Source organism: Haemorhous mexicanus, chromosome 2 (assembly GCF_027477595.1).
Source record: "Haemorhous mexicanus isolate bHaeMex1 chromosome 2, bHaeMex1.pri, whole genome shotgun sequence".
In the NCBI taxonomy this organism is placed as follows: Eukaryota; Metazoa; Chordata; class Aves; order Passeriformes; family Fringillidae; genus Haemorhous; species Haemorhous mexicanus.
This window is the reverse complement of record NC_082342.1, coordinates 15084854-15112522: the sequence shown is the minus strand read 5'-3', so window position 1 is coordinate 15112522 and position 27669 is coordinate 15084854. Positions and strand designations below refer to the sequence as shown.

Below are 27669 nucleotides of genomic sequence, written 5' to 3'. Positions count from 1 at the left end.
CCAACACCCTGCAATGAGAAAAAAAAAAAAAAAAGCCAAGTATGTAAGTATAAGCCAGTCAATAAGGAGGATGCTATGTGTTATAGTAAAGATCAAACACAGGGATTACATCACTGCAATTACTCAATAACTAATGCTGGAGTTTGAAAAGCTGCTAAAGGACAGGTAACTGATATAAAAAAAATCTAATAATGTTTGTTAACTGCTGTGCTCTAAACAATTAGGAGCAAAGGAAAAACATGATCTATTAGTTTAGAAAGAAAACTTCAAGACATTTGATATAAAACCTTGGAGTTGGCAGGATTGTTTCTCCAATAGCTGGGAAGAGAAGATCTCCAGCAGGAACTAATTCTGAAAAAATCTTGCACAACACAGGTAAATAGCCCAACAGGGACTCATTTACTTAGCTAAAATCTCTCCTTTTCAGAAATCTGTTGTGAAATCAAGTATTAAGTCACAACATTTTGGAAGCTGCAGCATGAAGGACTAAACCTTCTAATCCATATGAGAGAAAAGGAAATTGAATTATTCTTTACACACCCACACACAAGGAGCTCTACTACTCAGAAATTTGTTTTCAAGATACAAACGTTCTAGTTCGCAGCTCTTCTCAAAGCAATATATAGAGGAAGGAGTATGTTCATCTGCTTCGAGAACTACACTGAAGCAAAACAGGTCAATGTTCTATTAAGGTACCCAGAAGTGTGTTCAGACAAGTTATTAAAATGGTATCAAAATAACTCTGCAAGACATAATTATTAGTTGTGTTTTATGGTGTCACAACAGGAAGACAAATTTCAATCTTAAGGCAAATTACCTTGCCTGTCCTGCCAAAAGTCACTAACCTTCAAAGAGAAATCAGACACTTTCAAGCATCCAAATTCTGTCAACTAGGCACAATAAAATGCTTCTGTCTTTATTTGGATTATGAGGAATCAGTGTTAAAATGTAATACTTTAACTGCCTATTTCCAAAGGGAAGAATTTGTTTCTTCACAGCTTCCTGTCAATAGAGTCAGCTACTTTCCACAAGTTCATTTCCCCTGTCATTTCCTTTGCTCCTTTTTCAAACTTTTGCGGAAAAATGAAGTTATTGATGCTGCAAGCCTGACTGCAGCCATCCACACACACATACAGGGTCGCAGAATTCCTGAGTTGTAAGGGACTTCAAGCTCATCTCATTCCAACCACCTGCCAGGGCAGGGACACCTTCAGCTAGACCAGGTTGCTCCAAGCCCAATCCAACCTGGCCTCGAAAACTTCCAGGGATGGGTAGTCCATAAAGTCTCTGGGCAAACTTTGCCAGTGCCCAGAATCTGAACAGAGCAGTTGGCCTCCCACCAATGGTCAGTGTTGCATTCCTGGCAGTTCAGTGGTTTCAGGCTACAAAGGGAACCTTAACCCGTAATTGCCACTAATTTCATGTTAGAGCACACAGGCGCCAAGACAGCGGGAAAAGAAACAAAATTCCAAAACGCAGGAGAAGACATTCAGGGAGTGAATTTAAAAACAGCAAGACAGTTTCCTAGAAGGAAAACAGTAACAGTGTTGCTACATGTTCAAAGACAATGATTACAGAACAAATGAAACCCTCTACATTGAATATTCAGTTGGTTTATATTAGGCAGGTTGATTTATATCATATTTGCAGGTTACTGTGCTTTTTCAATTGATTAAAAGACTCTGTGTTAAAACAAAGCTATTTGTTTTCTCCCATTTATCAACCACTATTAGGGCACTGGCAGCAGCTCCCCAGCGAAACTACACTGGCTATCTGCAGTTCATTCCGATAGCCAGTAGCAAAACATAAAAGGCAAGTTTTCCAAATACAAACAAAAACTCATGAAACACTAAGAAACACTATTTAAGTTTTTCTAGCATTACTGGATGCCAAATCAAAGCTGTATATGTGCCAACAGACCCAGAATAACAAAGCTGAGTTACCCTATTGTATCCCAAAATTCCAACAAGAGAAACTCAACGACTATTCCACAGCTACTGAAAGCAGTAACAAGTAACTTCAAATTCCTTATCACCTCAGACTGCCCAAAACTGTTTAAGATGGGGTTTTTTGATGTTGATTTGCTGAAGATAGCAGATCAATGTATTTACGATATACTCACTCTCGCTCTTTTTCCGTCAGCTTGTCATTTATATTGTCTTTGATTGTAGACCGGGAGCCCTTGTGAATGATAGGATACCTGAGTGGCACTTGTAAGAAGAAGGAGATCATGGAAATTAGGTGAGCAGTATAGCCCAGGGCAACAGCAATGCTTCCATCATCTTTTGCTGTCAATGACAAAAACATTCTATTATTAATTGCATCCACTGAATCCTAATACTCATCTTTATTGCTCAGAGAACAATTACTGTAGCTCTCAGAAGTCAAAACCCAAGGACAGAAGGAGACCTGGTGTCATTCTGGAGAGCTTTACAAGTGTTTGCACTTCACTGTGTTGTGATGCTTCTTGCAATGAGGCACAGAAAACTGGTGATGGCTTGCTGTCCTGCAAATTTTACTTTCAAATCTACACTGCCAGGATGGGGAGGGTGAAGAAGAGATGGGAAAAGTGAAACAAAATTCACAAGACAAAACTCAAGTATTAAGATTTCTGCGTTTCTCTAGATGGAGCTGACACGTGCGAATGGGATCAGGAGAAAGCTGAATTCCTCAACTTTATTCACAAGTGAGATCAGTTGGAGAGACACTAACCCCAAGCTATGAACTCTGTTCTCTGCTAATAGCTGGAAAAACTTAGATTAACCCATTGTTTCAAAGTATCATTTTCAATTTGACATTTAAAGTTTCAACCTTAAAGCTTCACCTGCAGGAATACACATAGATCTTGCAATTGAAACTACATATTTTTGCCATATAAAGGCTTTTCCTTTCTCTTTTCTCTATTTTAAATTCTTTCTAAGGGATACAGACAGCACAACAGTCATCCCTTCTGATGCATTCATGAAACCAGCTGAACAGAGGACCTTCAATAAAGCTTATAATGATATTCAACAACCATACTGAGCTCTATCAGAGCCTGTCATGATGTATGTATTTAAGTTACACCCTTGCCAAAATGGATTTTGTAGAAAAGGCTCAAAATTTGCAGCAAAACTGGTTTTATGGATTTTTTTTTGACACACAGTTTTTTAAAAGATAGATCTAACTGAGTCTGAGATAAGATCCATGCCAGAGAGCTGGGTTTCAAATTTAACTGCTGATTTCACTAAATTGAATGCTTAGTACTTCTTCCTCACAACATAATTCTTCTAAAGACTTGGATAAAGAATTAGTAATTCTTTTGCAATTAATTAATACCAGGAAACGGAAAATGGGCCAGAAGATGGCACACCACTCCTTCCTCAGGAGTTAGCAAACTGAGTTCATTACCACATTTAGTGCAATCAGGGAAACAAAGCAATACACTGATTTTTGTCCTACTGACAAATTAATTTTTTTTAAAGATTATTCCTCCAATATTCAAGCATCCAATATTATTAGTACAAGTTAGTTACTGTGGGGTGGCTTTAAAGAGTCAGACAATTGATGGAGGTTTTTGCTCACGTAACCAGAGTGAACAAAGGGGCAAGAAATTCTCAAGGAGATTTTAAAGAATTTCCAGTTCATGTCAGACATCTGTAGATGAATGCATGCAGTTACCTGTACAACTGCTATACAGGCAGGCACATGATGTATTTGTTTCTGGAATAGGATGAGGTTTGAAGTAGAAGGTCACTTGTAAAGTACTCCATACTGTCAGAGATGTTCAGAGGCTTTTTTTGCAAGGTATTTATTTGGCAAGTTCACCAGCAACTACAGCAAACCAAATGGGGATTCATGCCTGTTGCCCCACCAAGATTTATGGACTAAAAGTAGCCCCAAAGGAATTCTAGGTCAGACACCACTATTTTCCAGAATCACTGAGTTTGGAAGGCACTTCACCCCTGGCTCAGAGCAGGTTGTCCCCAGGACTGTGTCCAGCTGGGTTCTGAGCATCCCCCAGAATGGAAACTTCGCTGCCTCTCTGGATAACCTCTTCCAGTGTTTCAATATGCAGTCATAGAACACGGAGGTACTTTACTAAGAGTCAAAAGGAACCTCCTTTGCTTTAACTTGGAAGAACCAACAAATAATTGGTCAGGTTTTTTCTAGTCTATATCTTTCTGGTCAATTTGGACCCCAAGCTATGGCTACCAGTTTTCTTAATTTTACTAATTTTAGAAGCAGTGTTAACTGTAACAATTACATTAAGAATATGCAGCTACCTTGAAAGTCCTCAGAATTAGGAAGCTTGACTCCGCAAACAAAGTAATCCTTTTGGTTGTTCTGTAAATTTAACATCAACAATGGAAAGTGAGCATGAAACAATAATATCCAGAACACCAAAACCTGCATAAAACACTACAACAAAGCTAACAATCAATAAAATAAAAATAAAAAACCCTAAATATTCAACTAAACTTAGAGTGACTGACACAGTATTTTAATCCACATGTCACACAGTTTGGAAAATAAGTGCAACTTTTTTAAAGAGTGAAGAACTTTATGTTAATTCATTATATAAAAGATTTTGAATCTCAACATTTTAACATGTCTCTGTGCACTCAGCTAGCCTACTGTCAGGGTTACTTTATGTAATTTTACACAAAATGGAAAACAGGCATTAAATTATAGCTATTCTATTTTCATAGAGGACACTGTGTATGAGGTGCTGGCCTAAGTTCCCTCCCTGTAAAGTTTGTAATCTAAAGACCAAACGTCAGAAAAAGCTGAAATAAACAGAATGAGCAAAGAGCAGATTGTGTCACAAGTAAAGTACAATATTTGTTGGCAGTGTAATAAATAGGAACTACATTTCACATTGAGCAGATTGTCAGGATGTTGAAAACATACCAAATCAATAGGGTAGATGTAGGATAGCTCCGACAGCAGCTGCTTGCATCGAATAGTCTGCTGGGCATTTATCTTCAAAAACTGTTCTCTTTGGGGAAAGAGATTCCAAAACTATTATTTTCTTCAAAAGCTCCAAATAAAGGTACCAAGCTGTCATACCCCTTCTGCAGCTTTTCAATTATCACTTCCTATCCTCCAAAAAGTTAGGTAAACCCACCCGAAAAAAAATACAGCACACAAAGCTAATTTTTGTTTTCAGGCATATCATACATTATAGACATATTTTGACTATAAGAATCAGTTATTACAAAGCTGTGTTACACTAAAACACACCTGAAACTCCTATCAGAGTCTACACATACAACCAAGCATTAATTTTGTTCTCTTCTAGACTTGCCACTGGTATTCACTTTAGATATCTACAAATTGTAGCAGGGATATCTTAACAGAAGTTTTAGGGCAGCATGAGGAAGAATTTGGTCCCAGAAGTCCCATTTTTAATGGCTTGCTCTCAAGCTTATCTTTTTTTTCCAGCTACAGAACAAATATAGATCCTTTTACCTCTTAGCAGTGCATTCCTTTCTTGATTCATATAGAGATTCATTATGCTCTTCAAGTTTCTGGTATTCAGTCCCAAATGCATTTTCTAAGCAACAGGAGTAATCAGGAAAAAAAAATAGTAAAAATATTTTCTTAGTTATCCAAAGTTTTAAAAGTAGATATTGACAAAATGTTGGCAAAAATCCTCCACTTATTCTTACCCTCCCATTTTCTCTATTAAGCTCCCAAACTAGAGAATGTCAGTCAGCACAGGAGGAACACCTGTATTCATGCACTACACACCATTCACCAGCCAAATACAACCCATCTGATTTCATCTTCCTTTAATTCCTCATACAACCACACAGTGCAGTAATCCAATTATGGGATCTCAATACTTGCATAGCCAGAAAAAAGTACATGGTAAAAACAATATTTGCACAGCCAGAATAAAGTAGAGGGTAAAAACCATCCTTTTTAGTAGTAGACTCAATACTCAATTTTTTGTTTTCAATACTTAGACTCAACTAAGTATTGAAAACAAAAAATCCTGCAACAAAATCAAGTATGTGTATGGTTTGGGCTTGGTGAGCTCTGAAGAGACAGTGACACAGCATTTCACTATAGGAGACTTGCCTGGTAAAGGATGATACCAAGATGACTGAGTCACTTCCATATTAAAATATTAAGAGGGATTTTTGTCTTCTAATACTTAAAACTGAATCCAAACCACAGGTACAGCAACTTCACTCATGACATGAAGTCCCTTTATGATGGCAATGTTTACTGTACTATACTGCAGTTCTTCTGATGTTCCCAAAAAATGTCAATTAAACACAGACTTAAGATTGCTTTGGAGAGGTGTCATAGTAAGAAGTTATTTAGAGACAAAATACCAGAAATGCTGTCTAAAACTCTGTATAACATATAGCAAAGAAATTACACCTGGCTGCAAATTTCAGATAAAGAAAAAACACAAGCACCACATTACAGTTAGACAATGAAAACAGAAAAGAAACTAGCACTTTCATTCTGGTCATAAACTGCACTAAGGTTTCCACACATACCTCTGTCAAGCAAAATACTTTTCTGCTTATGCAACAAGGCTACTTCTTGACCAAGGGCCTTCTTCTGTCGCTCCAGTTCATTACGCAGCACCAGGATCTTCAACTGTAAACATTCACTCTCCTTTTTCTATGGGAAGAAATACAGATTTAAAAAAAAAGAAAAAAAAATGTTTCTCTGCATAGAAGCAGTTCCATAAAAAGGTGGTAGGAGAGAATGAAAAAACAGGACAAGACCAGCACCTGCCTAAGAATGGAGCTCATACACTACTACAGGAAACAGATTCCCGAAGACTAATAATTTTGCTGCTTTGGAAGGAAAGCAACGCAGCTGTGTGTCACAGTGCTTGATCCTCCTGTGGGATGCATCTCTCTTGAGCCCAGACCAAAAATTAAGAATAGTGCTTCACCAGAACTTAAAAATGGGCAGCACAGCACTAGCAGCAGGATGAGCATTCATTCCCTGGCAAAGGGCTCACCAGCAAGAGGGAAGGTGAGCAGTAAGAAGTCTATACAAAGTGAAGGCAGGAGCTGGAAAAAGGCTGGAGATATTCAAGTTGCACTATTAGATTAAATTCCCAGCTTCAGGACAATGAGAATAAGAGGATACAAAGGAAAAGCTGAGAGAGTGTTCGGCCGGGAGAACAGAAAAGGGTCCAGGGAGACCTTAGAGCCCCAGTTGTCCAAGAGAGCCAAAGAGGGAGTTTGGACAAGGGCCTGAAATGACAGGACAAGGGTAAATGGCTTCCCACTGCCAGAAAGTAGTGTTAGATGGGATGTTAGGAACTAAATTCTCACCTGTGAGGGTGAGGAGGCCCTGGCACAGGCTGCCCACAGAAACTGTGGCTGCCCCATGCTTGGAAGTGTTCAAGGCCAGGTTGGACAGGGCTTGGAACAGCCTGGTCTAATGGAAGGTATGCCGGCCTATGGCAGGGGTTTGGAACTGAATGAGCTTTAAGGTTCCTTCCAACCAAAAACATACTAGTATTGTATGATATAGTTTTGCTCTCAGATATTCAAAAATTAAAAGCCTTTGCAAGGAGGAACAAGCATATCCATAACTGAAAAGGTAATGGTTAAACAGTCAAGACACCAGAAGGAAAAGAAGCTCTGGATTGGAATGACTCACAAGAGATTTTATATTGCCCTGTATGGAAGGTGACTTCTTCACCTCTTCATCTACAATGTAACCCCTGTAATTACAGGGAGTAAACAAGCGCCCATATTTTCCATTTTGTCAAATCCTTGAACCAGATTAACACTTTTGGAACTTAGCTGAGTACTCTCAACTCAGAATCTGCTTTACAGCAGTAAATTAACTTCACACTGCAATGCGTCCTTTACAACGCACCAAACACATAACACTGAGTACCAACATAATGAAGTCACCACAGACCACTCCTGCTCTGTCAACTCATCTTTGAACCAAGATCAGCTTTCCTGGGCAGAAAGCAGAAACTAATGTCAACAGACTTCTCTAGGGAGGGGAGGGGAGGAGAGCAGGCAAAACCAAATGTCAAAAGCCATTGTAAGATTTAGTACAATTTCTGGTTAAAATGAATATGTCACTTGAGTGACGGCATTTGCATGACTTCTGTTCATCCAAAGGGAGTCAGGGTGCAAGAAGATACAGCCAATAGACTCACCTCACTCTAAATCCACCACAGGTTCCTGTCAAGTTTCATACAAATCATTAGAAGTTTGTTTTTCCTGAAAGACCTCTTTCATGCACTATGCAATGTTTATTGCTTTGATAACATGATTGTACAAAATAAAGGTAAGAATAGGATAACTGATTTATCAATCCATCTGAGTAACTCACACAACTCAAACTGATGATATTATACAGCTCTCAGATGAATTCCCATTTAAAATGGCAGGTGTAAAGAAAGATTCCAAGTTCAAATGTTAAAAAAAAAAAGCTTACAATCAATCCATCAGTCAGATGCTTCAGCAAGGCCATAAAATAAGGTTTTAATAAATCAAACATACCAGTTCATTCCTTGTAGATGTACATCTCAGCTTTTCTTCAATCTCCCTTCCTATCTTCTGAACAGTTACCTGAGTCTGTTTAATTGCACACTGAGCTCTGTGGAGCCTGCAAGGAGAAAGTTACAGCTGTGGTAAAGGTTCCCCACATGTGCAAACACCTCAAAACCAGCAAGAGGAATGCAAACTCAGACTGTCAGCTTCCATTTCAAAATACCAAATGAGGAAGCACAAGGAAGGCAGGGTTAGATGAGACATTGGGCAGAAATTGCTTCCTGTCAGAGTGGTGAGGCTCTGGCACAGGCTGCCCAGAGAAGCTGTGGCTGGCCCATCCTTGGAAGTGTTCAAGGCCAGGTTGGACAGGGCTTGGAGCAACCTGGTCTAGACCAAGGTGCTAGAACTGGATGAGCTTTAAGGTCCCACAACCCCAAACCATTTTGTGATAACTTGCATAGTTTATGAAGAAAACTGCCAAGTCTTTAAATTCAATCAACTATCAAAATCTCCTCTTCAATTTCTCAATTCAACAGATACTGACCAGGCTGCAGATGAGAGAGCAGGTAATTATAGGTACCTCACTTAAGTTAAATTCCCATTAACATGAAAACAGATACACACAAGCATTGTTAACGCAGGCCAGCTTTAGGAAAAGTGCAAGTATCCTTTAGCTAACACACAGCTACCCAGCCAAAAATATGAAACATTCTTCACTATGCTATGGATTCTTCTGTAGCAAAAACATAGGTTTCTTAATTGAATCACATTTGAAAATATTAAAATATTATGATGATGCATTACTGATTGCTAGCTCTGGCTTCAAGGCGAAGAGAGAAAACCAATTATTTCCCATATTTACTGGAAAAAAAAAAAACAGGCAGAGGAAAAACATGGAAAAAACAGGTCTAAGAGAGACATTAACTGCTAATAATTAACATCTTTCTTAAAATTAACACAGAGTAGAAATTACTGAAATTATTAGAAAAAGAGGAGTTGTACATGGAAACAAACAGTGCTAGTAATAAACAAGGTCTTGTGATTTAGTACTTTTACATGTTACAGCTCTAAATGAATAAACTTAAGTCACCAGATGCCTTTAGTTCCTTCACACTGTTGTTTCTCCTAAAGACCACTAATAGCATAATTTAAAGCAAAAGACTAAGTAATTTTTTGGTTTCTCTTGAGTTTCTCAAACTACTCATAGCACCAGCAGCCACAGAGCTGGCCAGGGGCCATCCCATATGAGGGAATACTGCTCTGCTGGCTGTGGAGGGGGTGGGAGGGGGCTAAGACTGTTCAGACCAACAGGCCTGCATCACCCAAGGGCTTGGTCTGAACACACCTAATGAAGAACTGAGACCTCCTGGAAACCCTAATCCTACTGGGAACTACTTCTTACACCTCCCACCTTTCTGAATTCATCCTGAGGCTGTTGGCTATGGAACATGTGGTTACACAGGTCAAAGACAAGGTTTGCTGACCATCCTGAACATCACTCAGAGCTCTGCTGTCATCTCATCCACTTCCACACTTCCCAACTTGTCTCTTTCCAAAAGTCTGCAATGTTTTCCTTCTACATATAAGAAAGCCTTGCCCAAGACAAAACTTTTTGGCAAAGAGTAATAAATAAGTGAATGACATTTCCCCTTCTTTATGTAATTTAACACTGGAAGAACATTCTTGATTTAGTCCATTAGGTGATCACAAGACAGTCTTACAAGTTTTCACAACACTCCATTTAGGCAGCAAAACCTCCGGGAATGTGTTCTAGTCGTTGAAAGAGTACTTACATAATGGAGAAATTATTAGAAAGGTCATTTGCCATGTGAGTTCCTCACAGTGATTTGATCAACACTCATTAACAACCTACAAGTTGTGCAGTAACTAAGTTCTCCTATGCATGCTAAAAGGATAAGGAACAAACATCTACAGAGACTGACTTCTCAAAACAATATATATAGTCAAATACTTCTAGTGGTGAATCAGTATCTAAATATAAATTTCTGACATATAAAAACTGCTATACAAAATAATTCAGCAATAAAATCTGGTATTAATAAGAGATTTATTTCTTTTTAAGCCAAGCATCATACACTCATTCCTTGCACAGTTAAACTTTGTTGCCTTGATGCCAAATAGGGCCATTTACACTGCAAGACAGAAAAATTACTGATATTGGTTGACTCAATCCCAGTACATCCACTGTTGTTCTAAGAACTTTAAAATAGTAACCTGACCACATCCAAAGTTAAATCTTACAAGATTAAAATTTTAGAGACTTCATGTCACAAATGCAGCAACCATCAACAGAATTTTTTTCTCAGCCAAAAAAAAAGCGTCCACATGGAAATCTTTGGTCATCCAACAAGGGGAATACAAACTAAGCTATTAAGAATAGCAACATGGAAATTTTGTGTATCACTTCAGCACAAGCAGACCTTGGTGGAAGCAATTATGATTGCACAATGAAGATCAGCAAGCTGAGCCCATAAATCTGGATTAAAACATATACAGAATAAACAGAGAGAAACTTCAACCCTGAGTGACCACATCTTGTTTCCATTTCTAGGCTAAATGCAGGTCCAATGCTACAGCTTAGTCAGCACAAGCTGTGCTTTGAGCACAACCCTGCCTGGTTTAATAACTGTCAACAGTAAGCCAAATGATTACATCACCTGCATGCCATCAGCCAACCTGGGATTCTTCCTACGTTGCCCAAGACTTCATTTTTTTAAGTACTTTATTAAAAATAGCACTTCCATAGCACTTTAAAAGCTAATTGAGGACTTGAAGAGGCCACTGGCCTGCTACCAAATTTCCTCCAGCAATTGGGAAAGCCAAGCCAGTTACAGCAGAAACTCCAGCCTTTTTAAAGGGATAGTTTAGCCAACAGTGTTGTCACTCAGTGTCTGCAGCAACTCAGAGCCATTGTCAGCCAGAAGCAGAGCAACTGGAACGTGATGACTGACAGATTTACTGCTGTTGCTTGGGGACCTGAGAGCTGCTCTGCAATTGTCCAACATCAGGCCAGTTCCATGCTGCTGCCTGGGAAAGACCGGAAAGCAAAGCAGACATTTAAATTCTTGAGCATCCTGACTGATTGAAAGTGGAGATCCACAAGGCTGCTGTTCTACCTCCATTCCTACAGCACCAGCCTTCTGAGATGGGAGAGATTAAGAAAACACAAAACACTCTCCCTCCCTTTGACAGTTTAAAAAACAGTTGGATACATTAAAAGAGTAATCCATGTATTGTAAGCTAAGACTAACACAAGCTGCATCCCTACTTGGTCTACAAAGGACCAGCATATAAAATTTCAATGTCTCTCCTCTACACTTTCTAGATCCCAAGTTCCTAAAACACAGGCTGTTTGGGTTATTTTCTCAAGGCTTTTCAAGTCTTACATCTAACTGCTTTCCCCAACAAATACTACAGCCTTCTCTCCCCCCCAAAAAAGCCCAAAACCCACTTTCTACCTTGGCTATAAGATTCGAAACCATTCTAGCATATAGTGTTCCACCAATCAATCCAATTTGGGTACTGGCTTGGATGGGGACAGAGAAACTGGTTAGCAAGCTCTGGACTTCATCATTACAGAATTTCTTTGACATAATGTTCTTGAATTTTGCAAGATCAATCAGTTTTCCTTAATTCCCAGGACTGAACAGTGCCGTGATCCAACATAACTTGACTTTACAGCTTCAGAACATGCTGTAACAACACATTCTCTTTCTTTAAGCCTGCAGTAAGTTTAAATGTTCAGCTGGAGCACTTTCCTTTTCAATATGCTGCAGTACCCTAGTCTCTCTTGGTCATGAATTAATTTACTAATTTGTATAGCAAATTCATTTCTGGTTGCAATCTCTAAAAAACTGAAAGCTGGAGTATAGTGAGAGCTGCGTCTATTAAGTGTCTTGGTTTGAAAGACAGGGACCTGTCAAGGAAGGCGGAACTTCCCTTGAAATGGAAAAATTACCTCCTTCCCTCCAAATTATTATAACCTGGAAATTAAGGGGCTTTCAGGCAAATATATGGGAAAAGGAATAACAGGGCTTTACTAGTACGTATATGTACAACAAGACAACCAAACAATGGCCGCAACAACAAACAAAACCAGAAGCCGATTAAAGACAGCCTTCTCTTGGCTGCCAAGCACCTTCCCCTTCGGTGCAGTTCCAGCCACAGCCGGCAGGGGCGCTGGTGGCTCCCGGCCAGGCCAGGCAGGTGCGATAGTTCCCCCGCGGCTGCAGGGGGCACTGTGGTGCGAGCTCACTGGCACCTACCTGCCATGGTAACGGCAGGCGGGTGGAATGGCAAAAACAGGCCGCAGCAGGAACCTCGGAGCAGCAGCTCGGATCGCAGAGGCAGGCACACAACCCCCCCCGCCCCTTCACCCCGGGGTGGAACAGCCTTAGCAGGAGCCGAGGTGTCGGGTGGACTCAGGATGCTGAGTCAGAGTGTAGCCAATAAGCCTGAGGCAGCGGCAGGAAGAAGTGCTGCCGGGCTGCAGCTCGCAGCCAGGGTGACACGCCCTCCAGGAGTGAGGAGCAGGTCAGGCTCCCAGGTTTTCTCCTGAATAGATGATGAGGGTCCTTTCCAGTCAGATGAGGCGTTAATAAGGTCCCAGTTAAACCGGTGCTCTAACGAACAAAGGCTCATCCACAGTAGAAGGCGCAGTGAGAGGACAGAGGCCCCACAGTGGCAGCAAATCCTCCAGCAGCGACTGCAGACCAGTTGTCCCTCCTCCAATCCCAATCCCGAGTGAGCCCAGCCCCTCACCCACCCACGAAAATCTGGAGGTATCGCTGCCCTTCCCAAGAGAATGCCCCTAGCTACGATAGTGCAGCCATATTTTGTCTCTTTTAAGTACTGGTCATTATTGTCTCTTAGCAACACATGGAACAAAATACTGCCAGAGAAAGAAACAAAAGGAAAAATCTTAACCCCCAACATTAAGGTAACACATGCTTGCATTTACATTAATGAAAGAGTCTCAGCTTTATCAGACAATTGATACATGATTTTGCAGTTCTATCATCCAGTCCCAATATCTATTTTCTATCAGACACATCTGGATTTTTCATGTACAGAACTTTAAGCCATAAATACTTCAATTAATTATTGTAGTCACATACTACGTCTCCTTCTCACGAGAGAAATAAATGCCTCTGGTCATATTTGCCAGAACAACCTTAGTTTACAGCAAGACTAAATTTAAACTAAGAATTACTACATGGGATTTAGAAAATAGAATGGAACACTTCTGGCAATAAATGGCATGTAGGGTCCTGGAAGTAAAGTGTCCAAATCTATTATCAAAGAAAAAAAATTAAAGACTTTCCTATTAAATTCAGAAACTAGAATGCACACTACTTTATATCAGTCCACAAATTTAGATTCTGGAGAGTGCCAGCCAGCTGTAAGATTTTTTACATGACCACTTAAACCATCATTTTATACATCTGCTTTCCCACAAGAAAAAATTCCTAATTTATAATCATTTACTCCCTTTCCAATTTCTTAAGATACCCATACCTACAATTTATCAAAAGCAGATGTAGGGCAAGAAAAGACAGTAGGGAGTAAGAAAACAATAAAATACAAGTCTGACTTATAAATTTGTGACATCAAACCTCTACAAGAGCCAATGCTGTAAGAAACTCATGTAATAGATGAGTAATGCGATGGTTGACTCTCACAATTAAAAGGGAAATATTATGCATATATGTTAAGAGAAGTTTTATAGATTTATAGTTATGTTTTACCTCCCCTTGTGTAACTATGGAGGCGGGGGTGACCTGGGTTTGGGACATTTGGGTGGGTTGGCTTGTTACTATGGCAGCACCTGACCTCCAATCCAGATTTGAGGAAGTGAACTCCACCCTGGACAGCAAAGAGGGAGTCAATGGGCAGAACTTTGGGAGGGGCTAAAGGGGTAAAAGGCAAAACCTCCATTGTGTGGATGAGCACATGGTGGGAGAGCCTCTGCTCCTGGTGCAGTAATACTTTCTCTGTTCAGTCTTCTGTTGTAGTTTTGATAAGGTCTTAATAAACTTTTTAAAGTTTTTGAAAGTGAGTATCATTTCTCACACTCACATGAGACAGTGCTGATGCAGCACAGGTAACTTTCCATCATTCGTTCAAACAGTTCTGAGTCCTACAAATGTAAATCACTTACATGTAAGCCTTCTGTTTACATTGGAGTGTCTACATTTAAGCCTTACACATTTAAGACTCAAATTAAGCTTTAAAATAATCAAGTCCATGTGGATTTGTGGACTGCAATAGCGAATGCTTTGAGTTACTTGGAAACAGAGAAGAAAAGGAAAAAACACTTCTATCAAATGGGCAGGTTCCAGCCTCCAGCTTGAGGATCACCTTCAATACTCACAGGGCATGAATGGAAGAGGGGAGCCTTAAAGAGAAGTTCAGTTTTTTTGAGAAATGAAGCAATAAAATGTGAGATGTCTCTAGTTCTCTTATTCCAATTCACAGATTTAACTCCAGTTAAATGGATGGATTTAGGGGTTAGTTTTTTTAATTCAAAAAACACATATGGCAAATTACAAAGAAAGCTTCTTTTTGTTCTTTCTCAGTTTACAGATTACAGAAACCTCACTGCCAGAGCACACAGAATCATATTCAAGACACTGTATTTAGAAAAAAAGGTAAATTATGCAAATCAAATTTCTAAAGTGCATAAACACATCAAGATGACTCCTGCCAGGTGGACAGTAACACCAGAATAATTCAACAGGCATTTCCTAACAAATCTTCATAGAAGTTTCAATTCTCACTCTGAGACAGTGAGCAAGCCTAAGACTGCAATTCACCGAACAACTGAAAAGGAAGATGCACAAATTCAGACTGAATGTTTTCCAGGCTCCACCCAAAAAGAGACAAGGTGCTCCCCACTTAATTCTGTTCTTCCACTCAAGGCCACACAACTGATAAAGTGCTTGTGACAGCAGAGCATAGCCTTATGGAATGCAGGAACGAGATGGAACACTAGCCAATATTCAGGTGACTCATGTTTCAAAGCTGCATACTGCTGCACTTTCCTCCTGAAAACCATCCCCAAATTCAAATCTGAGTCTTCTTCCAAGGGAGGCAGAATTCTGCGGCTATAGTAGTGAAAACTCCCACCTAACAGGGATGGTCATAATGCTCTCAGGAGTGTTCTGCAGTTTCTTAGACATCCATACACTTCCTGTCCTGCCCTGCTTTAATAAGCAAATTTATTAGAACATTTTCCCCATGACAAGATCTTTAATCTGTTTTATTTGTTCTCAGTCAAAATTTTGTCTTGACTTTCCCTGGTGTGGTTGGATAGTTCTGAGGATTTTAAAGACATGATTGCATTCACCAAAATCTCTGCCCAGGCTGAGAGAGAAAGCAACTCACAGCACCATTCTCATGGCCATATCCAGGACAAAGGTGTAAAAAAATAAACAGTCCTGATGTTCACAAAATCCTCCTTAAAAACTTTCAGGTATCTATCAGTAAATTACTTAGATTCTCCTTTGGTGACACTTGGCTATTTAGATTAAAGATAAGGAAGACATTTTCTACAATGAGGATGGTGAAACACTGGCACAGGTTGTTCAAGGTGGTAATGGGTGCCCCATCCCTGGAAGCGTTCAATGCCAGGTTGAATGGGACTTGGAGCAACCTGGTCTGCCATGGCAGACAGGTGGAACTGGATGATCTTTAAAGGTCCCTCTGAACCCAAGCTATTGTACAATTCTACAACATGCTAGTTTTCATCCATTTCACAGAGCCAGAAAAAGGAGGAGGACTGGGTTCTGGCTTCTCAGTATTGCTTCATTAATACCATCTTTTACACACTGTCACAAATAAGGAGGCAGAATAAAGCTACTATTTAAGCCCTGCACAGCTTTGTGTAATTCCTCTCAAAAGTGCTTTGAAACAAAATTTGACCAAGAACTAGCAATATATTGAAGCTAAAAATGTGCCTTAGGGGGTAGCTTATTGCATATGGCATATTAGGAAAACTGAAGATCAGAGAAGCAGCAGACTACTAACCCAGCAGCTAACAAACACGTGCTGCTCTTATGCTTCATGGACTGTTTCAACTTGCTATGACCCATGCTACTCTCTGCTACAGATTTTGGCAAAAGGCAAGCTTGTAAGTTTAGTGTTCTAATGACTGAATAGCCTCAGTTCCCACACAGCTCAGCACCATAGAGGTAAAATGCCTGGGAAGAGATTTGTCCAAAAGTCTGATGCCACCAATAAAAATCCCTAAGGAACCTCTCAAAAAAAAAAAAAAAAAAAAAAAAAAAAAAAAAATCAGATCCAAGTTTTCATCTCCATCACTACTTCTCAGGAAGCCACCACAGCACAATTCCAACCCACAAAGCTTTCAGGCCAAGAAGGATGACACTTGTTCAACTGTTCATCCATTTCAGTACTGCTTAATTAAGCACTGTAGAGGTCTGATTCTAGCTCCTATTTATTCATCTTGGCCTTAGACCACCTGGATTTGCCTGTCCAAATCCAAGGGGGGATGCCTGCCTGGTCTTGGCTGCCTATTGGGTATAAAGTGCCAAATCTTTCAGGTGCAAATCTTTCCTGTTTAGAAACATCAAACCTGACCATCACAAAATCCCCCTCACGCTTATCACTAGCAAAGGGATGTTTTAGCAGAGAAACTTGGTGATTTAAGAGCAGGTAAGAGGAATCCTACAAGCTTTTTCACACTTAAGATGGTATACTTCTGCATCAAGTAGGAGAAGATGATGGCAGCAGCAGAAGCAACACAGAAGTCTAAAAGGTTGCAATGTGATTGCCAAGCTACTCTCAGAAAAAGCCAGGGCAAGGCACTGCAAGATTATCAGGTTATTTATTAGTGATCACCTCTCTTGACCCATTCACATGCTACAAAAAGAAGGTGACTGTTTCCACTGCATGAACATCTGTAACTGCAACATTTAGAGAGGTTTTGGTCACAGCTGAGCTGGGAGCCTTCTCTGAGTAAAGGACAGCAAAGAGAAAAGCTAGAAACAGAAGACTTAATTATCAGTGCAACTTCTAAAATTTAACTAGATCATTTCTGCCTGTCCTTATCTCTATGCAGCTACCAGCATGCCACAAAGAATAGGGCAGCAAAAAGCAACTCTTTTCCATGTAGTCCCATCTACTTCTTAGCTCCATTGGGTTCATTTCCTTCATGGAGATGAAGATAGAAATAGAGGAACTTCAGGGAAGTTCAGAAGGCAGTACAGCATTGTGTGGCTCACATCTGGATTTATCAGATGCTGTGCAACTCTCTGAAGTCAGACAGCCGCTCTCTAGAGGAGAACGTCTTCTTCCTACCTTCCCGCCTTTTCACCCCACTAAACATCTGAAAGCCTAAAGTTTGGAACTGCTACTTAAATCAACCATACAATAGCAAAGTCTGGCTGAGCTCCTGTCAGACAGGACACTGACACTGTTCAAGATGGGCTGGTTTACAGAAGACCAGTCAATGTACCTGAGATACACCTCAGCACTGAGCAGCTTAAGCCCACAAAGCCCTTGTGCTGCCCTATTCCCTACCATTCCCCATAAGCTCCTACTCAGAGCTTATGAAAAACAGTTTCACTTTCAGCATTATTTCCATGTGTTAAAAACAGCTGCACAAAGCTATTACATATAGATTTGGCATATGCAATCCCAGTGACTGTAGTCTCAGAGAAATTACGCAGAGGAGCTACTAGTAAGTTTTTCAGCTCCACAGCAGTCTACATTGACCATATATTTTGTCTTAATTTCTAGTTTCAAAGATCAAGTTCTGTTTATTCAATAAAACAATAAAGTTCTGTTTGTTCATGTTCTGTTTGTTAATAAAGAGAGCAGATTTTAAACAAAAGCAAAATAACTATTTAAAAACATCTTCCCTAAAATAAGCTAAACAAAAGCTGATTTTATATCATGTCAACATATTTTAGCCATGGTCACTAGACGGTGATTTTATGAATATCTCAGTTTCAGATCAAAGACAAACACTACCAACATTTGTATTCTTAAATAATATCTCTTCAGTGATGAGACATGTGCTCTTCTTTAAATGAACAGTTATATTACAGATAGTAAACCCTGAAGCAAACTTTGCCACTTGAAGCATACCCCTGCCCCATGAGAGATTAATACCCAAAAGTATTATTCAAATCAAATTCTGCCAAATTAGACACTAATAATATTAAGCAGCTAGTCTTTTTACCCAGCCCAGCACTCAAATTATGCCAATGTCAAATTCCATTGTTGGTTTTGTTGTAAAAGAACACTTTTTCAAAGCAAGAACACAAGTAAAATTTCTTCAATCTGTACTAAGTGGCTGACTAAACACCATAAACACACCATGCCATCTGCTGAAGAACAGTTAAGCCACTGAGGCAGCAGTTCTGAATGGAGTAATAAGAACTACTGGAATCAAAACTTCAAAGGGGCAGATTTTCACTAGTTCTTAGAGTCCATTTGTCTCCAGGAAGAATACGGGAGGATTTCAGGCATTCACATACTTAGAGGCACAAACCAATTGCTCTGTTTCACAACAACACTAAAAAGCTGTTTCAAAATACACTATATTAATTTTTGTATTTAGACATTGAAGTCAAGTTTTATTACATAGCATTTTAAGCCCTTTCTTTACTGATATCTCATCTTCCCAACACCACTTAATACTAAATGTTTATTTTTCAAAGCCTTAGGAAAAGAAAGGCTAGAAAACCAAGAGAATACTAAACATAAACCTATTCCCATTAGTGCTGCAGACGTGCTCAGAACTCGATTATTGAGACATGTCCAGAACATGACCTCAGATGAATTTGGCCCATCCTGAGTGCTGTGTGAAAGGTGTTACTGTATAACCTATTACTACCAGCAACATAATATTTAGAAAGTCTTTAAACTATCTTTTTACAGGAAATATGACAAGGAACAAAAACCTCAGAATGTGAGCTTTCCAGTTGATGTGGTGAATTTCTGTTAGTTAGCCCTTTTAAAGCAAATGGCTGGAAGAACATTTGTCACTTCCATATGGCACAAACAGCTTACAAGCAGCACCATGTTTGCCTGAGGATCTTGTCTCTGGTCCCAGAACAAGAAGGGTCATAAGCTGCAGAGGTGCTGAAACGTTCTTTGTGTAAAGAGGAGTTGGCTGAACATTTAACTTTTTCTTCCTGTTTAAATGACTTATAAATCCACGTAACTCAGCATCTGAACACAAGCACTATTTTAATCCAATGCACAAAAAATTTTGTATTGTTCACACACTCTGTCATTCCCAATAATTTTATTAATCAAGATAATTTGAGCCAAGCATACGCTTTTTGTTAAGGTCAATTCACAAGCTTCACAAATTTTAGCTGTTCGCTTCTGAGGAAAAGAACTTCATCACTTCTTTCCCCAAAAGCAGTTTCGAAACACAGATCAACCATGGAAGTTCTCACTGTGCAGCCAAGAGTTAGGGGATGAGGTAGAACCAGCTATCTCAATTTTGGCTATCAGTGGCTTTGCCACAACTGGCAGCACAGTACCACCACAACTGGGACTCAGATCCCACTGTCACCAGGATTTGCTTCCTTTTGTAAAAGTTTAAATAAAGCCAGTACAAGCTGTTCTTCATATCTACATTTATTGTGAAAACATTAGGAAAACCACATGTGCAGCCTGTGAATTTTTATTACAAACAAATATCTCATCATGTAAAACTCTTCAAAACATGGGATTTATGTGACCAGATGCAATTCTTTATGGTGTGGACACCTTAGTATTCTCTTTACAGCCAATGGGCAGAAGAAGGAAGACAGCAGCTCATTTTCTCCTGTCTTAGGTTACAAATGCAAGATGTGGCTGGAGGTGTGTATTCTATTACCATCTCTTAGACTTGGGGCAGTTTCTTCTGTTAACTGGGCCACCTGTTAAAACCAGGTGGGACAGTTTTCTTTATCTCTTCCACTACCAAATCCTCCCTCTGGGAGATATCTTCTGTTAATGGGCTATTGAATGTCACTACATGGCTGATAAAATTGTATCATCCCATTGTGAGATACTCTGCCCAGAGGGAGGAGCCAAGCATTCCTAACTGGATATAGTCTGAGACTTGGAACACTGGAGTCAGCCTTTTCCCACTGGTTTCCCAGAGGAGCAGCTTTCTTTTCCACTGGATTCCCTGAGGAAGACCTGGCCCATCCACACCACCACCACACCTGCAGAGGAAGACTACACCTTTCCACAGGCTCACTGCTTCAACAGAACCACATCTGACACTCAGGAGGGCTGCAGTCAACATTTAATCAGACTGCTGCCAACACCCTGACCCACAGGGTGTCAGGTTGTATTCTGACTCTGTCAGTGTTGTTTTGTATTACTGCATTTTTATTTTTGTATTTTTCTTTTAATTTTTAATTTTTTTCTTAATAAATGTTACTCTACTCCCATATCTTTGCCTAAAAACCCCTTAATTTCAAAATTATAATAATTTGGAGAGAGGAGTTTTGCATTTTCTGTTTCAAGGGAGGTTCCTGCCTTCCTTAGCAGACACCTGTCTTTTCAAACCAAAACACCTCCCAAGACATTAGACACATCCTGTCTAATGAATCATAACTCAAATTATGCCCATCTCACTCTTCTGTTCAAAGAGGAACACGCTCATACAAACTATCTTTGGGAAGAATTCATGGGCTGGCTATTTAAGCATGGACTCCTGGAGGAGGTAGCAAACCAAACTTGGTAGGAGAAAAAGGACACCTAACAAAAAGTGACTACAGATTATTTTAAAACAAACACCATCACAAGGCTTTTCAGCCTGATATCAAAGCTAAGCAGCAGAATAGAAAACACAACCGTAAAAAAGCAGAGTTAATGTGAGAGGGAATAGAAAGGATTTTAAACTACACAGAGGACTCTGCCTTAGTTCCTGATGAACTTTCTTAACTACAATGAAATCAGACAAAGATGACACGTAGGCAGAGTCACAAATCACAGCTTCTAACTTCTGCTGGAACTAAACAATGCAATGTAAACCCCTTGATATGGTATGCAGAATCCACTAAAATACAATATGCAGCAGGCCTGGTAGTGAGGCTTGGAAAACACTGTTCCTTTTGGGACAAAATAGAAAAGGAGAATGTCTCAGCTCAGAGACAAAACTTAAAAGAAATTAAACCAAACAGCATGCCTAGGCACTGTTTGAGACTTGAGCCTGGACTCTCACATCCCCAAAACAGAGAGAAGTTCCGTTATCAGGGTTCAAAACAGCACTGGTCACTCAACAAGGTGAACTTTATCACAGCTGACATCTTAATTTCTTGTCAGCCTGAGGAAAAAGTCAGGCATGTTCAGAAGAAGGATTACAGATCAATTACACAAAGCTAGACAGGGGTCAAGTTCATGACCATAGTGACTCTTTTTTCTGGAATGTGCCTCATACTACATAGACATGTACACAAAATGTGAAAAACCCTCATGAATGAAGTAACAGGGTACATTGCACATGTTTTCACTTTTCTGTCTAACAAAGAGTTAATGTTAGGTAGTACAAGTTCTCTTCTAGTGGACTGTGCCAGAATGTAATCAGAACTTCCTAATACGCCCCCTGGTTGTTTCCCACTAAAAGCACAGAAAAGAAACATTTAGAAAGCAGCCTTCAGTTTAAATATGCTTTACAGAAACAAGAAAGAGAACAGCGAAATTTTAAGAGAGCTTAAATAAGGACATCTGAATAGGCAACCTAAGCTGACTTTTCCTCTCTCTTCAGACAGGCAACACTGACACCTACTGTCAACACTGTCAAATGGATTTAACTTGTACAACTGATTTAAAAAGTCAAATGTTTACACAGACTTTTGAAAGCATATTAAACATTTCCTATTCAAGGGTTTCCTTCATAGCACATCTACTGCCTTTACTGCTCAACCAAAGTCATTAACCTGTCTTGTAAAATACCATTATCTAGAGATTCCTCAAAACCAACTTATTGATAGTGGCGGACCACAATTACACTTTTTTATAACTAATATTTTTGAACTATTATAATTAAAGCAGATCTGAAAAAGGACATCCTGTTTAACTTAATACTAGCACTTCATGTTTTTTATCATCACAGACATTTAATTAGCCACCCAAAAGCAAAAAATACACTGTACCTTTCTTAGTCCACATCTGTGGTGGAGAAACTGGATCTTGACTGTGTTCTTGTGTAGTTAAAAAAAATTTACTGCTGTTGAAAACAGAGTAGAGCCTTTCCACAGAAACTTTCCAACAAAGAAGCTCCATGATTTTGACATTCACAAGGCATGTCCAGCTCCACAGGCCATCCTAGCTCAGAGCACTAAAGCACCTACATGTCAGAAGCCCAGCGACCACCACTGAACACACATACACCACAGCCCAGCTCCTCACTACATGAGTACACTGGCACAACCTGGATATCTCCTTTGCACAATCCACACCAAAATGTTGGGGTTTTTTTAATATCTGGAAAGATTCCTCCCACACAGACACTACAGAAGTTACAAAAGCTACACAAAATATTATCAAAAACCTTACCTAAGCAAAGAGAAGACATCGTAAGAGTTACGAACACAGTTCTGATCCACCTGGAGAAGACTGTTCTTCAGGGTACCTGAGTGATCCTTGAGGAAAAGAAGGAATATTACTTTAAAAATAAAAAAAACCCTCTTGAGTAAGAGCATGCACTTTTAGAATAAATGATCTTGCCTTTAATGTATTTTAAATCTGTATTTACACATGTTTTATCTATGGTAGGTAGAAACAATTTAAGGTGGCAATAACACCACTTACCTATAAAGGTATAAAAGACCTATCAGTTTATCTATGTTCTAGACACATCGTGTGTTTTCTTGAACTTTATAATCCATAACTGTCTGAATTTTATGCACAGAAACACTGAAAAGTGCAACTGACAGCACTGCCATTCTTCAGCTTCAGACCTGAGAGCCCACTCAGTCATGTGCAAGAGACTTACATGAACATGAGATGAAGTTCCATCCTTTATCTGTGCTACAACACATTGAAAGATCAAGGTCATCTTAGTTTTGAGTGAACAAATTTCTGGAAGTTACAAAGTAAGAATGAGGTAAGGTTGTTCTTTTAAGAGACCAGAGTATCCATTCTGCTCAAAAGGTATCAAAACAGTAAGAGAAAAACAGCAATTCCTCATGCTGCAAATGTCAGATATTGAGCTTTTCCATATCAGGCACAGTCACACAAATTCCTAGAAAAGGTGCAAACTTAGAAGTGGTGTTTTACATGATAAAGTAAATTTTAAGCAGGTCAAGCCACCAGCAGCACTGTCAGAAAGATTATGAATTGCAGGGGAAAAAGGCACTTTAGTGTATAAAGCAGCCCCATCTTGTACCTGTGATCAGCCAGCTTTCCAACAGATAGAGATGGATTCTGAGTACCAGAATCCCTGCCTAGAGTCTTTCCTGCCCCAACAAGAGTCTGTCTCCATACAGAAGATGTTGAAATTCAGAGGTAAACGTCAACATCTCCTGACACAACTGTGTTAACCAGAGGCCACACAGCAGACATTCCTTTCCACCAAAAATATGGTTCCATCTAAATAATCCTGAGCTAGCACATCATATTGCTACAGAGGCACCATCCCAGCAGCTCTCTCAGCTCCTCATTTTCATACCCAAGACATTGGATGTTAAATGCTGAAATCCAGACATCTCTCTATTAAAAAAATATCAAATTAAAAACGTCTTAATCTCTGTCTGAAAGAACTAGGATGGTGGAAAACTGAAAATGCACAAGTTACCATCATCACCATGCCCTATCCCTGGAAGTGTTCAAGGCCATGTTGGATGGGGCTCAGAGCAATGTGATCTAGTGGAAGGTATCCCTGCCCATGGCAGGGGTAGAACTGGATGAGGTCTATGGTCCCTTCCAAACCACTCTAGTATTTTACAGCATGAAGTTGACGGTGTTTTAACAAACACTGCCTTCGGAAAGAAAAGTGCAACATTTCTCAGAGAACAAGAGGACTGACCTAGAATAACTGGTTTTAGGAGTGAAAGAATTTGCAGCAGCAACCTATTTCAGCCTTTTCTTTTATGCAAACTGTTTGATCCTGAGTAAATTTGCAGAACATGTACTGTAAGGATTTCAGACTTAGCTATTAGGAAGTTCACCCTCTGAAAGAAGAGTGTGTCTTTTTCTCTACCACATTTACTAGATACAGGCACACATACTTGTAAACAAAAAGGCTTTGCTTGTGCAAAGTGGCGAGGATCCAGCCACTAAAAAAAACTCTAAGAATATGGATAACTGGGGAAGACTCTACCTACATTGATGGAGACCACAGACTGAAAAAAGAGAGAGATGCAGCTTTGCAAAGATGAGGGTCTTTCCTTCTTGATGGTTGAAAATGAAGCTACAATTCAGCATCCCTGAAAAAATACAACTTACCTTTCTTTCCCCATGCCTCTGACAACTTTGGAACTATGGAGAGCTGTATTGACTAGTTCTGCTTTTACTTCTTTAAAGAGAAATCAGAAAGCTAGTCATTAACTAGAAGCTACACTTGCTTCCCTCAATACACTTTCTGAAAAAGTATCTCTGCAAGAAGGGTGAGCTCTATCAGTTGGAAGCAGCAAGCATAGAACAGTTGAAAGGCAATCTGTAAGTCAGGAAGGCATTGAGGAAACCAGAGGACAAGAAGCCTGGCTTTAGGAAAGCTAGTATAGCATCCATAATTGATTATGTTGAACTTGGGTAAATACTGGTTTTACACACAAGCATGAAGCCTCAGACAAAACCAAACAGACTCAGAAAGCTGCTCAAGGATCAGGAATACTTTATATCCAGGTTAATGGCTTCAAAATAAATCCCTGAAGCACACATCTCTCTTACTTAAAAACATTGGTCCAGTTCAAGCAACTCCAAACAAAGGTTTGGTGTATGATTAGTAGAGATGTTCAAACAGAGAGGAACAGAGCACTTTAGTGGTCCAGTGCCAGAAAGGAAAATACATTAGACATGGTTCTGATGAAAGTACCAGAATCCTGCCGAAATTTTCCAGCAAAATTACTGCTGCAAAATAATAATAAACTCGTTGAAGTCCAGAAGTTGGAGGTACCATCATGTGAAAGTCAAATGTGATCTAGAACAAAGCAGCTATATTGGCAGCACATTTTTGTATTGACACTGGGTAGAAAAGCTGTAAACACTACATGAGTTACTGTCAGACATCTATAGTAAAGAAAAAATACCCTTCAGTGTTCAGAAGGCACCTACAAAGGTTTTTTAAACCCCTGAAACCCAACCTTTTTCCTTGCCACGAGCTAAGTATCCATGGCGGTAAAAAACCTGCAACTTGAGTAAGAACATGACTGAAAGAAAACTTCTTTTTCAGCATCTCAGCAACAGCCAAGTTGCTGCTGGACAGAAGAGGTGGAAGAAAGGTAAAGCTCCTCGTACCTATATATTGTCAAGGATACAGAATTTAAAAGTTTTATGGCATCTCTAGGAAAAAAGTGGAGAATCAGTCACAATAACAATAAAGAGGCTCTGGCTATGGTTCTTTTATTCAGGCAAGACAATTATTATACTACAATTGTCTGGGATACTTCTGATTTCTCCACCAGTATTGCTACAAGAGTTTCCTACTTTGTTCCTCTGACAGGCTACGACTGTATTTGCAACCAAAATACAGAACAAGGAACCTGCAGGGTGAGAGACCCCACCTGAGTGCTGCCTCCTGCTCCGAGATCTCCAACATCAGGAGGATATGGAGCTACTGGAGCAAGTTCAGAGGAGGCCACAAAATGGCTCTGAGAGCTGAAGCCCCTCTGCTCTGGAGACAGGCTGGGACAGCTGGGGATGTCTAGCCTGGAGAAGAGAAGGCTCCATGGAAACCTTAGACCACCCCCTGCCAGTGCCTAAAGGAGCTGCAAGAGAGCTGGAGATGGATTTGGACAAGGGCCTGGAATGACAGAATAATCCTAGTGGGTCCTTTCCAACTGAGAATATTCTGTGACTCTGTGACAAGGGGAAATGACTTCTAACCCTGCCCTCTGTCAGTGCGATCAGATATTTCAGAGAAATTCCTCCCTGTGAGGGTGTTGAGGCCCTGGCACAGGTGTGTCTGTCCCATCCCTGGAGGTTTTCTAGGCCAGGTCGGATGGGACTTGGAGCAACCAGGTCTAGTGGGAGGTGTCCCTGCGCCCATGGCAGGGGGCTGGAATGAGATGGTCTTGAAGATCCTTGCAACCCAAACCATTCTATGGTATGATTCTATAACCAAAACCAAGAAGTACCTTTAAACCTTATGAGCTAGGGACTAAGTCCTGACAACAATGAGAAAAAGAAGACAAATGTTCCCATCTTTGAATTCAGGCCCAGGCTGTCAGTACTGAAATCCTGAAAACAACTGCATCCTGCTGCAGGAAAACTGAATGCAGAAACTGCAGCTGTGTGTCAAGGAGTCATTTCCTCTCCAACTAGGGACTCCTTAACACAACTTATCTGTACCACAGTACTGCCACCAACAATTTGAGAATTAAAAAAAAACCAAAAAACTATCAGAGGCACTACTTAAAACAAGTAAGTTTAAAATTCTTCATCGTCAATGAGGTCAGAGACAATACTGGATGGAGAGGCACAAATACTACAGTGGATCTTTGAAAAAAACCCATGGGGTAACACAGGTGCAGCAAGAGCAAACAAATAATTTCTCATTAAAGACCTACAAACTCTAGGCTTCAGACTGGTAACCAAAGCTTTGTGGTTTTATACATGCCATGAAAATGAGTCTTAACAACCCCATCACTTTCAGTATGTCCTATGTCTGAAAGAAATGTCTGCCTCAAAGAATACAGTCAAAGCTTATTTTCAGTAACCAGAGGGGGTTTGGACCCTAAATGCTACACTTCAAGTCTTTTCAAAACATCACAGATATCCATGCAACCAAGGCAAAATATTAGTTCGTATCTGTCATGTCAAAAAATTATTCCTTCTTAAAACAAAGCATTTTAATGTTCTGGGCATCCAGATGTGAAAAAAAAAAATCAATCTCACTGGTTGAATTTCAGTTTGTCACCAGTACCAACAAACCAGAACAAATACACCCTTACCTTCTGGTCAAATGAAGCTCCATAATAACCATCATTGAGACCAAAAATAATCTCATTTGGGTTTCTTGCATGGATCT

The 27669-nt window shown here is 39.8% G+C and overlaps 1 protein-coding gene across 2 annotated transcripts in view; it reads right to left on the bottom strand.

Annotated features, from left to right (window-relative positions):
- The window catches only part of UVRAG (UV radiation resistance associated), a 92972-nt gene that overhangs the window by 45936 nt on the left and 19367 nt on the right, over positions 1–27669 (bottom strand). For both annotated transcript variants that reach the window (XM_059873210.1, XM_059873219.1), the window contains 8 exons: positions 27593–27667; positions 23037–23122; positions 8490–8595; positions 6501–6627; positions 5455–5539; positions 4894–4981; positions 4266–4326; positions 2123–2288 (listed from right to left, as the gene is read on the bottom strand). In XM_059873210.1, the coding sequence (XP_059729193.1) occupies positions 2123–2288; positions 4266–4326; positions 4894–4981; positions 5455–5539; positions 6501–6627; positions 8490–8595; positions 23037–23122; positions 27593–27667 (794 nt within the window). The remainder of the gene's footprint in view (positions 1–2122; positions 2289–4265; positions 4327–4893; positions 4982–5454; positions 5540–6500; positions 6628–8489; positions 8596–23036; positions 23123–27592; positions 27668–27669) is intronic.